General features: G+C 38.3%; 1 protein-coding gene across 1 annotated transcript; it reads left to right on the top strand.

The window, feature by feature from the left end:
• Positions 1-1848: 1848 nt before the first annotated feature.
• On the top strand, positions 1849-3207 carry POU3F4 (POU class 3 homeobox 4). The gene has a single exon (XM_039870248.1). The coding sequence runs from the start codon at positions 1907-1909 to the stop codon at positions 2990-2992; it is 1086 nt and encodes a 361-aa protein (XP_039726182.1). The 5' UTR covers positions 1849-1906; the 3' UTR covers positions 2993-3207.
• Positions 3208-14881: the final 11674 nt, after the last annotated feature.

The following is a 14881-nucleotide window of genomic DNA, read 5'->3' as shown; positions in this document are numbered from 1 at the left end:
AGAGAAAGAAAAAGAAATAGATCTCAACCAGATGCCAGGTTTTCCTACCTAATAGTTTAAATTTAGCAACATAAGCTTCTATTGCTCTGTGCTCTCATAAGAAATTACTTATTTCACAGGAAAGAGATGCTCTTTAGCTTTATAAAGGAATGGTAGAATAAGCTCACCTTGTTTTTATTTTTTCTCACTTTCTTCCATTTTCTTCAGATCTGTCTTCTTAGAGAAACTAATGCCTTAATGACTTTCTGGTAGCTGCAAGCCTTCTTTTATTTCTGCTAAATATATGAAAATGTATGCAAATTTAAATCAAGCTTAACCTAAGAGCTCTTGCAATATATTTAATAGAATTTCAAACCAATAAGTGAACTCTAATGCCGGTCTTCTGCAAGTAAGAATAGAATTACGCAGCTAGGTTACCTCCAAAATTATACAACGAAAGGTCATTTTTTAACTTCAGAGATTGCGCTGGGTATCCGGTGCTGCCTTTTCCCAGCTAGAGCAAATCTTTGTATTTCACTCCACTCTGCTTACAAGTAAAACCTTTGCATGGGGCTGTGGAGCACACGGACTTGCCTTTCCGGAACTTATAAAAGCTTAGGAGGAATACAAGTCTTTAAGTCGTTCCTCGTTTCCTCTAACCAAAACGTAAAAGCAGTGATGTCTTCTCAAGCTGAAAACAAATTCAAGCTTGATGAGAATGGGAGTGGGGGGAGGCGCAGTAGCGGTACTAATGCCAAACAGGTTTTGCACTCTCTCCACTCCCTCCTCTCCCCTCCCTCTCCCCCACTTCCCCTCCTTCCCTTCTCTCTTCTCTCTCCTCTCCGAGGACACTAAATGATTCCCGTTTGCTACTTGTCTCTGTGATGGGGGGGTGGGGTAGGATACATGTTAAAAACAATTTTCCCAAAGTTATCCTTTGTATCTACTGAGAGTGGGTCCGCTGAGAGTCTGGGGAGTGAGGGAGGGCTGCCCACTTTAGCAAGCATTGCATCTCTGACAAAAGTTGTGAGACCGCTGATGGGAGCTGATATGAAGCCATAATAAAAAACAAGTCTTCCAACTGACCAACTGGATTGGAAGGATAACTTCAAAATAACTGAATTTTGCCTGTATCACATTAGATTTTACTTTCCCAGAATCTTCCACTTCTACATTTCCTAAATCAAAAATTTTAGAAGAAACTGGGCATCTCTTGCTGACGCTTTCTTATAAATGATAAAACGAAATAAATAGGTCGAAATAGCTCTTATTGGAACCATAAACTTCGGTCTTATAGGTTTAGGGTCCTATCTAAGACGTTCCTTTGCTCGAAGTTTGTAGCGAGGTTTTGTTTTGCAGTCCCCGCACACAACTTACCCAGAACGACAAATGAATATGAGAAAAATCCATATTCACTAAGATTTAGATGACATTTAAATTATTTTCTTAATATATTTTTCTTTCTCTATTTGGGTTAATCTAAATAATCTAAAAGGAGTTATAAAACCAGTTTGTCGCCTCATCCCCTGTTCGCCTCCAAACACACACATAAACATACATCCCTCCCATCCTTCCCCCTCCACTACAAACACCCGCGAAGTAATAGTTGGTGGTGGGGGGATTAACCAAATAAACTGCCGCCGCCACTCAGCTCCAGGCAGCCAATGAAGCCGAAAGATTTGATTCACTTCCTGCTTGGGTCTCACAGAAACTCTCGAGCTTCGCCAGCCTAATTTGGAAAGCTAGCCCAGCCTCTCGCATCGCCATTGGCCGAACCTGCAGCTGGCCAGGCCGAGAGGCGCTGCGATTGGCCGCGGCAGGTGCCGGTAACTCGCTCTCTCCGCTTTGGCTCCCCGGCACCATAGATGTCAAAGGCTGAAGCTGCTCCCTTTGCCACATTAGAACTAGCAGGGGATCCTCACCGACCATGGCCACAGCTGCCTCGAATCCCTACAGCATTCTCAGTTCCAGCTCCCTGGTCCATGCAGACTCTGCGGGCATGCAGCAGGGGAGTCCTTTCCGAAACCCTCAGAAACTTCTCCAAAGTGATTACTTGCAGGGAATTCCGAGCAATGGGCATCCACTAGGGCATCACTGGGTGACCAGTCTGAGCGACGGAGGCCCATGGTCCTCCACACTGGCCACCAGCCCCCTGGACCAGCAGGACGTGAAGCCTGGGCGCGAAGATCTACAGCTGGGAGCGATCATCCATCACCGCTCGCCTCATGTCGCCCACCACTCTCCGCACACTAACCACCCGAATGCCTGGGGGACAAGCCCTACTCCAAACCCGTCCATTACGTCGAGCGGCCAACCCCTTAACGTGTACTCACAGCCGGGCTTCACTGTAAGCGGCATGCTGGATCACGGGGGGCTCACCCCACCGCCGGCCTCTGCCTCCGCACAGAGCCTACATCCCGTGCTTCGGGAGCCCCCAGACCACAACGACCTAGCCTCGCACCACTGCCAGGACCACTCGGACGAGGAGACACCAACCTCGGATGAGTTGGAACAGTTCGCCAAACAGTTCAAACAAAGAAGAATCAAGTTGGGCTTCACGCAGGCCGACGTGGGGCTGGCGCTGGGCACACTGTACGGCAATGTGTTCTCGCAGACAACCATCTGCAGGTTCGAGGCCTTGCAACTGAGCTTCAAGAACATGTGCAAGCTGAAGCCGCTGCTGAACAAGTGGCTGGAGGAGGCTGATTCGTCCACGGGGAGCCCGACCAGCATTGACAAGATAGCCGCGCAGGGCCGCAAGCGCAAGAAGAGAACCTCCATTGAGGTGAGTGTCAAGGGCGTACTGGAGACGCATTTCCTCAAGTGTCCCAAGCCTGCCGCGCAGGAGATTTCCTCGCTGGCAGACAGCCTCCAGTTGGAGAAAGAAGTGGTGCGTGTCTGGTTCTGTAATCGAAGACAGAAAGAGAAAAGAATGACTCCACCAGGGGATCAGCAGCCACATGAGGTTTATTCGCACACCGTGAAAACAGACACGTCCTGCCACGATCTCTGACTGCAGGAAGCAAGCAATAGACCTGCCGCACTGGGAGCAGCGTGGATTTCTCTTTCTCACTCCCTTCCTTTCACTCCAGCTTTGGCCTTATGAATCAATCTCTCTCTCTCTTCTCTCTCTCTCTCTCTTCTCTCTCTCTACTCTCTTCTCTCTCTCTCTCTCCTCTCTCTCCCCCCCTTTTCTCTCTCTCTTTTCTCCCTCCCACCCTTCCATTATTCTTTTTGTGAAGTTCTAACTTATTCTAACTTATATTAAGAAAGAAAACACACTCACACACGCATTGAGACTTAACGCTGATACAGTTTCATTAAGCAGTCCAGGCGAGGACCTCATATCCTCTGCCACTCGGGCAATAGTTTCCTCCAATCTTTTCTGCTGATCAATACATATATTTTGAGTAGATTTGTTTGGTTGCTCCTCTCTGTAAGGGTGGGGTAACATGAGGCAGGGTAGGGTTGGGGGAGGGGGTGGGAAGACAGATGTGTGCCCTCTGAATAACCTTTCAGCGCCTTGGTTATAGCAGCTGTATTTCAGGTGAAATCTGTTTTACAATAGACTAGTTTTGCATTTTAAAAAACTTCTATAGCATTTCTAAATGTCTGCGGTGTTTTACTACAAGCTGTACACAATATTTGTGAGACAATTTATATTTAATCGACCACTCCACATTATTATTGCTATTATTTTCATTTCTTCATTCAGCCGATGTTTTTTTTTTATTGCTTAGAAAAGGACGGGGAGGCTGGAAGGAGGAGGGGGAGAGAAGTGCCTACCCATTCACCCACCCCTATCTCAAATCTGTGTGGAGAGAAGAGGATACAATGGAGAGAGTTGTTGATGATGATATTGGATATATATATATATATATATATATATATATATAAACACACATATATATATAGACACACACATATATGTATGCTCCTGCCCCACACATGCTCACTGCTATGTATGTGTGTGTGTTTATATATATATATATATATATATATATATATATATACACACACACACACATACACACATATATAGTTGTTTTCTGTTTTGTTTTTATTTTTGTTTTCCGTGGGCGGAGTGCCTAGGATGAGCAGAATAGGCAATCTGATTGGATTTGCAAACTAGCGCGGAGTAGGAGAGGCGATTTTGATTTCTGCCCTACCTCCCGGAACTATGGAGTCTCTGCAGGTTCTACAGCACAGATCCGGGTGCCCGAGAATGATTCGGCGGCAGCGCCCAGGTGATAGAAGTCGGCCTGAGGAGCGGAGAGGGCTCTGCACCTAACGAGGTCCGGAATGCCTGCGCTTGAAGCTCCCCACGGGCCCCGTGTCTAGCCAGGCCGACCGCCAGCGCAAACCCATCTCGCCCCCCGCCCCCAGGCGAAGGACCTTGCCTTTACACACTATCGATTTCGCTGGAGACAACGACCTGGAGACGCTTGTGACAGACTGGGTCAGTGCCTCCCAGTTCAGTTCACCTTCGGTTTACCGCTTGCTCCTTGAATGAGAAATCTTCGAGGAGGAGCGGTAAGGGGATGGTGGACAGGCGCTCTCTGCTCTGTGCAGAACGACAATGAAATGATCGGCAAAGGTCACAGGAATTTTTATCTAGCCGCGTATCACCTCCTTTCCCGTTTATTTACCGCTGTCGCTGAGTGGGCTCATGGGGAGCCTTCTCCATGCCTCGGACAAGCACAGCTGGTTGAAGCCCACAGCGACGATTGAGCTCTCTAGTGAGCCCCCGGGTGGCTGGGTTTCTGTTTTGTTATTGTTGTTGTTGTTGTTTTGTTTTTAATCTCTCTGTATGTGTCTGTGTGTGTGTGTGTGAGCGTGCAAACGTGTGTTAGATAGTTGTGTGTATTGTATTACTATTTACAAAACAAAAACAAAAACAAATCTCTCTAGGCTGTGTAGAGATCCAAAATATATGCAGTTGCTATTGCTTTACTGCTAGCTCTCAAGTTCACACACCAGATCCACAGATGCACCTCATTCCCAAGGAGCACACATGTGTGGGACTGCCAAACACCAAATACCCAGCCACTGTCCACCAGATCCAGCTGGGAGCTTGGTACACGCGGGCTGGCCGCTTAACCAGGCCTTCAGGCGCAGCTGGCATAGACAAAGCTTCAAACTACCTAAGGACCAAAAAACCTAGGGTCCCTTGTGGAGGATGCGCTAGTATGAACTGTCAGGCCTCTGGTTCACCACACTGTCTCTCCCTCAGGTGCAGGACGAAGAGCAAGAGTTAATTCCAATCCCGGACTCTTTTTCTTTTTTGTCAAGCCTCTACATTCTGTTGGTAGTTGAGTTTTAGTTCTGGAATTTTTTTCCCCATTGAGTTCATGTTTTACAACTGTTAGTTTTTTTTTTTTTTCCCCATTTGGTTCATTTTTTTTTTCTTTGCAGTTAAGCGCTATGGTTCAAACGAGTTAACTCAAATATTTCTGCCGACTTTATAATTGTACAGTTTTGTATATTAAGCATTTTTGAAGTTATTAATTTAAAGAAAGATCATTTAGTTTATTCATTCAGTAATTGATGTATAATAAACGCTATTTTCATTAAAAATTGCTTTTTCAATTATTTTATTCAAGTTGCCTATTGCAGTCGCCAGCAATTATTTATTTTCAAAAAATTCTGCATTGTGTTAAAAAGGAAACTTTCAAAGATGAGTTGGATGTCAAAAAGAAAACAATTCTCTGTAATGTTTGACGTGAACAGTTTTAGTCAAGGGGTTTATATTGACACAATATTTTATTGTTGTAAAAGATTTAAAGGGTTTAAATAAAACATTTTCCAAAAAAAAATCTGTTGTTGTTTTTCTCCTGGATGTATTGTGTGGTGTGTGAAGTGAAGCGTTTAAACAGAGGCACATTCTGGGTGAACAACATGTCTGCTTTTCTTCAGGTTAGAAATCATTAGTCATTGTTTTGATTATCCCCCTCTGACTTTTGGCTTTTCTGGTACAGTTGCACACACAACAGGGACTGTTATCATGCCCACGCCCATGCTCACGCAAAACACACCCCAAATAGTGGTAAACATGGTGTGGGGAAGGCTAGCCGGGCAGTTGGTTAATTTCAGAAGGTGCAATCATTTTTAATGTTCCGGGAAAGGAGTGTCTCTCTCTCTCTGATCCAAAAAATAGACCCATCTCTGAAACATCCCTTCCTGAATTTGGACCCAGACGTTTGCTGAAGCATTCATCTCACCTAGCTGCAACCACCCCTCTTTTTTTACTTCCCCATTCATGCCTGCCATGCTTCTGGTAGGTGAGCTCCGATTCTCCCGATGAGGGATGGGAAGATGATTATATGTAAGGAGAAGTGCTCTCCTTTTTAAGGCCTTCCTTGGACCCAGGAACTCGGGTAAACTGTTGTCCACTTTAGTGTTACCCACTAAGGTTAAATTCTGTTCATTTCTATCTGAGTTTTCAGAGAAGAAAAAGGATTGCACAGAGACATTGGAAGGAAAAGTTTGATTTATTACTCTTCTTCGCACTTTTACACACTATTTCACTTCTATTATTTTTTCTACAAAACCCTCCACAAAATAAGGGGCAATTACCTGTAGTGATGGTTGAAGAGTAATTTACTAAATTAGAAGCAGTTATGTTTTAAGGCTTTGTATGTACACACATGCTTTATCCAACTTTTTTTTTGTAGATACATATCAAGCAATAAACAAGACATTTAACTAAATTTCCAATAGTAAAACTTTCCTCAGTTTATACTCTGAAGGGTTTTTTGTTAGACAAAGCAAAATTATTTAATCATTTTAATAGATAATGATTATCACATGTAATATCTTGCATTTTTTAGATTACCTAATTATTTATAGCCGCACAGTACACCATACACATGTGAGTGTTGTGTAGAAAATATGCTGCATGTGGTGTATAAATTCGCAGGCATATTTATTTTTATAAATAATACTGATTTTATAGAGATGTATCTACAAGCACAAAATCCACTGTCTTAAACTGGTTGGGTCTTTTTCAATTCATACCAACTAACCTTTCTTTTTCAATATTGTATGAAATTTTTGAATTGATTAAAAAGTTCTAACTTTTCTTACTAAAGTACACAGAAACCAAACTAGCGGTGTATTCTGAACTTTTTAATGGAGTCACAAGTGGATATTTTAGGAGACCTTTATATAAATATAAATAAACATTTGTCACTATCAATATATTTACTATATATTTCTGATACATATATTTTATACATATTTATGAAACTTGTTTCCTTTACTGCCTCTTTTCTTCCTCTTAAAATATAACCAAAGTCTAGTGGGCCTTTATGATGACCTCCTTACCAACCTAATTATATAATTAACATTACATTTTCATTAAAATTCAGAGGATGTTGGTGCCTTTGCCTGGGATTTTCCTTGTTTTGAGGTTGGCACCACCCCATTCCCAACCAAAGGCTTTGTAGGAAAAGCAGCTTTGGCCTCAGTTTCTCTCAGGCCTTCACATCAGAGGCTCTCCTTCCCATAATAAGAATTGCTGGGTTCAAAAGAACAATTATACTTCATCATATTTAATGGAGTAAAGGTAAAAAAAGTTCCATCCTCATCACCTAATCAGAGTAACAGAAAATGAAGAGATTGGGGAATGGATTGGGATGTTGAAAGAGTAAGAATTTAGGTGCTACGGATATGCAAACAAAGTTAAATATGCAAATCAAATCAGTGTGTGTGTGTGTGTGTGTATATATATGTCAACATAGGTTGATTGTCTATATGGCTGTGATTTTCTGCATGCATAATGAAAGGGAAATGGATTATTAAACTTCAACATGTATCTTTCCAATAAGAAAAGAAATATTGTACCTAGAAGTTGGTTTCTTATCTTTAAAAAGAAAAGGATAGGGAAAACTATTGCTTAAATTAGGACATGAGCTGTATTTATCTTTAATAAAATCACACACTGCTCCCTTGGAATATGTAGCATTCAGATATTTCCCTCATTCCCAAATCAGGATGTTGTTTTTGCTTTAATTATCTGTAGGCTATAAGTAAACTTAACATAAGTTTCTGTTTTTATTTAAATTATATTTTTTCATAAGAAGGGAAGAGAATAAAGAGATAATGGAGAAATACAAAATAATTAGAGGTTAAAACATAGTTTTCCAAAGAAAATAATGCATTTTATCCACCTGTCAGATCTTTTTAAAGACACGTGTGCAACCTCAGAATTGGGAAATAACTAATGTGATTTAGTTTTTAAAAATCCAAATATGTGACCCTTTCAAAAAAGTCTTGAAAGGAAGAGAAAGTAACAATGAAAAACACTACCAAGTGAATTGATATCACTCACATTCATCCATTCTGTAAAATAAAAAGATAAAACATTCTTTATACATACCCCAAATAGTAGTTTTAAATATAATGATCTTCCAAATAACTCATTGTGCATGTTAATTTTGAAATCATTAAGAAAAATGAATATAAAATATATTTGAAATCAATTAATGTATTTTTTCATTTATAAGATAAAATAAATGTGACTTTTCTTAAGAGCACTGCTGATAGAACATTTCCAAAATTAAGAGATTATTTAAAATAATACACTCAAAAACAAATTCCAGTTAAGTTCTATTACATCTAAAATGTTGGGGGTAAGGGTATTATATACAAGGACCTAGACCGTTATTTCTCTAAACAGAATTCACAAAATTAAACTCTTGTGCTTTCTGGTGAAAAATGCATTAAATCACTATGCTTTCTTTCATAAACTTAAACCTATTCACATATGACCTAACTTACTAGCTAGAACACTAGGTTTTCTTTACAACACTATTTGTTATCAAGGAGGATTTAATATAAGATGGGTTCATCTTGGATGGCTTCCAAAGGGTCTTGTTTACTCAATGATCAAAAGGGCCTTCTTATGAGGTGGCTTCACTCTCTAAGGGAGAGAATCGTGGGACAGCTTCCTTTTGGGTGACACTCTACCGTATTTAATATATGTGTGTAGACACATACCCATAACTGTAAATGTGCTCCCTTCTTCCCTCCCCGCCCTTTATCTCCAAACATGCACACAGACTGGGCAATTTAACAGAAAGCAGACTGTCTTCAAAGACAAAAGAAATCAACTCATTGACCAACTTATTAGGAATATCTTTTCATCTCTCCAGCTACTCAAACTGTGTTCACAGTATTCTGGCATAGCCAACTGAAAAGAGAAAAAACTCAGTCTATCAAACTCTTGGTTTGTTTATATCATGTCAAAAAACCTAGTTTGAGGGTTCCTCCCCCAAACTGTGACACACAGACACACACACACACACACACACACACACACACAGAATTGACTGCTTGCATTGTTATCTTGTAAAAATGTTATATATAGCATTGAATCTTGAGAGGAAAGGGGGGTCATATAAACATTTTTAATATTGATTGCTTTTCATCTTTCCAGTTATTTTTCATATACTGAAGAATCTCATTATAATTTGGCTGATTATTTCCCAGATTTGACCAAACTAGAAAATAGCTTTTGCTCTGTGCCCCCCACCCTTTCACAGATGTGGAAAAGTGTGCTATAAAAGTGAGCCTGTAAAGTGGGTGTTAGAATCCCCCACCAGACCAATATTAAAAAGAGGTTTCTTTCACAGAATTTATATCTGGTAAAAGATTTTCTTTTCCATAGTACTTGCAATCTGAGCACAGAAAACCACACGCATACTCATACCATCTGCTAAGACCACTGTTTGTTGTCACATTTTTAAAGCACAGAAAACAGAGGGCTATAGATCAGGGAAGTAATTTATTGGGCTTCAAATGGCACATAATTTCAAATGCAGAAAAACAACTAACTGGGTAGAATTGTTGCACAGAAGAATATTATTTTTCTTAATGTTTTACTATTCATAGTCTACCTGTGGAGGTGTTGATAGTATTAATGTTTAATTAACATGAGGTTTTTGTTTTGTTTTGTTTTGTTTTGTTTATTGCCACAGAAGCACATGCATAAACACATGTAGAAAAGGTCAGAATCAAAGACAGTGGTCTATATTGAACCTGTGGTGGCCTAGAAAAAATCAGATTCATGAGATCTATTGGCATAATTAAGGACTGTGTCTGTTCAGAACAGTGTACAATAGCCACTGTTAAGAAATACGAATTGATTTGCTCAACAGTGAAGAGCAGGTTTCTACAAATGAATTATTTTCATCATAAGAAGGGGAGCTATGTGTGTTTAATTTAAAATTCTGAATTCTGAGCCTTTTGGGTGAGAGTGGTTGGAATTCTAGATAAACATGTTTTCCTTAATCGCTTTTATTTTCCATGTTATGTAGTGGGAGAGAAAACACAAACTTCTCCAGATTTTATATTAAAAGTGAAACTAAAGTAACATTTCAAAGTAGCTCTTTCATCCACCTGGAGTTCTCCTTCCATCACTGTCCACAGATGAGTACACAGTGTTGGCTCTATAGGTGTTCCCTACTGACCTCCTTAAGGCAGATCTAAAGAAGTTCTATGGAAGAAATCACAGGACAAAAGGGCATGCTAGTCACCCTGACTCTCATCTAAAATGGAAGTTCAAGTCCTACACACTCTTCTATCTCCTAGTGCTTTGCTTCTGCATGTCCTGGTATAATGTCTTCTGTAAAATAAGAAATCTAACTAGCTTTGTTTTAAATGTATTGAACACATGTCAACAAATGGATAATTTCAAAATTGCTGAATTGAAATAATTTTATTTTCTGGAGCTTTCTCTTGCATCTCATTTACACCTTGTACTGTGTTTATGCATGATTTAGAGAACTCACAAATAGAAGAATTTAAAATAAAGGTGATAATAATCTTTTCAATTTATGCCCCTACCTTTCCTCTTTAAAGATCCCTAGGCACTTTAGAAATGATGTATACACTACACTCTGCAACAACCAATATGCAAATCACAACAAAATGACCACGTCAGGCCACATAAAATGACCACACTCAGTCCAGGCAAAAACTTATTAATATCAATAGGAGTTCTGTGCACAATTGAAGGGCAGTATATGCCATGGGTCTCATTCATTGCTGTGTGACAGTATGAAAGTACATGGACTCACATTGCAAAAAAGTAAAGTTTTACATTTTAAACTCATGTCATATAGGAAGAAAAAAGAAATAGAATTAATACACATTTGATAATGGTTGGTTAAATTTGTCTTTGAGTTTTTTGGGGGAAAAACTTATTTGGTAAATTAAAGACAAATGATATTCAAAAATAACTGTGTATTTAAGATACATAATATTTTACATTAAAATTCCTACAAATTTTTATAGAAAAAAAGCTTAAAAGGACAAAGAGTCAATTTTAAAATCATAGTCTCTCAGTTACTTCTAATTATATGCACATACACACTATTAGAACACACACTCTAAACTGTTTTAAAAATAATCATTAAAACTGTTCTTAAGCTAATAATTACCATATGAGTATCTCCCTACCCCCACTAACACCACCCACATTTTAGTCTGTTCAGATGAAGTGGGTAGGTTTAACATATTATAAATGTATTAAAGTACAGGAGACTTTCAGGGCAGAGACACATAATCCATTAATAGATAGTAATTTATTTCTGGTGCACTTTTAACCCTTTTTACAATGAGACATGGGATACAAATGGCAACTTATCTTTAGTGAAAGCAGCGCAAAGTATACTATCATTGCCTTCTGATAATATGGAAGATTTTTTTTTAATTTTTCTGGAAAATTAATCAAAATCAACCTATCTGCAATGAAGGTTAGTTTTTACTGGGAAATATTGTTTTCTATAAACTCTCTGTGCCTGCTGTGACCCTGTTCCATGCCTCTGACTGTCAGAATTGTGCAGCACCTGCTCAAAGATCAATGTCACATTAAAAAGTGACAAGAGGCAGCATAATAATAGCTTAAAGCTATTCTCCACCTTTCCACATAGCCAAAAAATATGTTCAGATAATATAAAGTAGTAGAATAAAAATAGCAACATCCAATTTAATAAACATATTTATTGAGTGCATACTATTTGCAAGACATTGTTGGGGTGAGATGTGACAGGTGTGGAGTAAGGTACAGACTTCAAGGAGCTAATAATTCCTAAGGAAAATAGAAATAAGATAGAAATGTACACAACTAACAATTAAATGAGAGCTAGAGAGTGCTGAAGATATGTGCTATTGCCAATCTGAGTGCCATTACTCTATATATTTATTGTTATTTTTTATAATGCACTTTCATACTCAAACACAGCATTTATTTGTGCTGTATTAATAATATTGTATATCTTTGTTGAACTCAACGTAGATACAATGGTTAGTTGACCTACATACATAGACACTAAAAGTTATAGCATTATTTGCAAATTCATAAAATTGAATTTAGTCCTGATGAATTTGAATTATTTTAATAATAAAAAAAGTTTTAAAGGGATAAAGTGTAGAATGATAAATACATTGCAAGCTTCTAAAACTTGCTTCCTGGCCCCCTTCTTCACACTTTGAAAACTTGGAATAAATGACAGGTAACACAAGCAATGAAAAATATTTCCCCCCTTATTTTCTTATTTTCATTTCTTTCCCAATTAGAAGACTAGTCTGTCCTACAGTTCTGCAACTAATAAATTGTGTTTGAGTTTAGGAGGAGTGAAAGCCTCACCAGCAGGTGTTGAGAATCATACTCCAAAAATAACAAGATTCTGTGCAATCGTTCTGCTCTCACTATGGATTTTATTGTATGAGATTTGTGTCATGGTAAAGACAGTAGGCAAAGAAGAGCATGACAAATATATTTCCAGACAAAAAAAATTTCTGTTAGAAAATTTAGGGGTATTGTGATTTAAACAAAAAGGAAAAAAAAATGCAAGTCTGGCAAGCACTTTTTGTAATCAAATTGTTCTCAGCTAAAAGCCAGCCTCATTGAGATTTTTTTGTGTGTGTCTTTCTGTTGACTACCAATGGATGAAATAATTTCTATGAATTTAGAAACTTGTGGGGAAATAGCACCGATGTTTAAAGTGTAACTGTTTAGTTTACTTGTTAAGACGATTTTTCGAGATTGAAGAAAACTGAATCTCTAACAAAAAATATTCCAGTACAGAATGTATTCTGCCTTTATTTTTTTCTTTATGTGTTGTTTTCCTTTTCTAAATGCATTCAACAAAGTGAGGCTTATAGCACTATTTCAAAATTTCCAATTATTTTGGGGGAAATATGGTCAGTGTGAAATATATTCCCTAACACTGGTAAAAAATAATCAGAGAAATAAGAAAGTCATTCTCAATGGGCCTGTATTTGCACTCTTCAATAAGCATAGAATAATAGGGAGCAAAATCATGCTTATCTTAGGAGAAAGGGTAGAAATGCAGTGAACAATCTCATGACTGTGCTATCTTCTTAGCTAAGCCTTCTAAGACAGACTGCCACTGCTGTTAGCCATGATCTTCAAGGGAAGAGATAAATTTTGGGTAGAGTCACATAAATGTAATAACAAACACTGCTCCAATGGGACCCTAAATGACTGAGCAAATGCATTTGAGTTTTGTCAAAAGCCAACCCAGATGTATCTATGACAATATCTTGGTTCTGATATTGCATTATAGTTTTGCAAGATGTTACCATTGGGTGAAACCTGGTTAAGGGTACACCGGTCTTTCTATATTGTTCTTTATAACTTCATGTACAACTACAATTATCTCTATTAATTTTTTTTCAAAAAACAAGGCACAATTTTAACAATAAAAAATGGCTGGTACAAATTCTTTTCCTGCCATTCAATAATTTTTTATGACTCTAAACATTGATCTTTCATTTCTTTGGGTTTTTCTTTTTGCGGGGAACATCTGTGTGGGGGAAGCAGTATCTGAATAAAACTAGCCTGTTCTGAGTTCTTAGTGAACTAGAAATAAGCTCCTGTCTCTGCTGCTGCCTGGAAATACACTTGGACTCTGGAAACCCTGGCTATCCACATGAGATGCTTTCTGGTTGGTTAAGCGTCTGCTCCTGGCTGGGTTGATTTCTTACAAATCTAGTCCAAGCTCTAACCTAGGGAAAAGCAACACAATTAAATGGATAACCAAGGAATAATCCCTCAAAAACTAGTTATGTACTTCCTGGGGAGATATGGTTTTAATGATACAAGAACCATTCACTAATTCAACAAACATTTATTGAGCACCTACCACAACCAATAAACTTTAAATCACTGAAGCTCTGAGGATTACATTTTTGCACATTGAATTTGGACATGGTTTTAAAATCCAGGTCTATAGCTTAACTGCCTGTGTGGGACATGGAGCAAGCCCTTTAAATTCTTTTTTTTTTTTTTTTTAATATTATTGACTATATTCCTTAGGCTATATTTTACATCCCTATGATTATTTTGTTATTTTGTAATTATCAATTCTTACTTCTTAATCTCTTGCTCTTTTTCACCCACTCCCGCTCCACTTCCCATCTAGCAACCATCAAAATATTCTCTATATAGTTTGTTTCTGTTTTGTTTGTTCTCTTATTTTGTTCTTTAGATTCCACATGTAAGTGAAATTATATGGCATTTCTCTTTCTCGGTGTGACTTATCCTATTCAGTACAATACACCCAAGTGCATCCATATTGTTGAGGATGGCAAGATTTTTTTAAGGCTGTGTAATATTCCTTTGTATATATGTACCACCACGTCTTTATCCATTTATGCATTGATGGACACTCAGGTAGGATTCATATCTTGACTATTGTATATAATGCTGCAATGAACATATTGATTCTTCCGTCTCTTAAAATAGCATTTTGGGTTTCTTTGGATAAATAATCAGAATGAGATAACTGAGTTCTTCTATATCTGTTGTTATAGTGTTTCCTTTAAAGTCTATTTCGTCTGGTAAAAGAATTGCTACCCAATTTTTTGTTTG

This window comes from Pteropus medius, unplaced genomic scaffold (genome assembly GCF_902729225.1).
Source record: "Pteropus medius unplaced genomic scaffold, Ma_sr-lr_union100, whole genome shotgun sequence".
In the NCBI taxonomy this organism is placed as follows: domain Eukaryota; kingdom Metazoa; phylum Chordata; class Mammalia; order Chiroptera; family Pteropodidae; genus Pteropus; species Pteropus medius.
This window is presented reverse-complemented; position numbering and strand designations above follow the sequence as displayed.

Coding starts and splice junctions, on each gene's coding strand:
- POU3F4 (XM_039870248.1), top strand. CDS start 1,907: ATGGCCACAGCTGCCTCGAATCCCTACAGCATTCTCAGTTCCAGCTCC.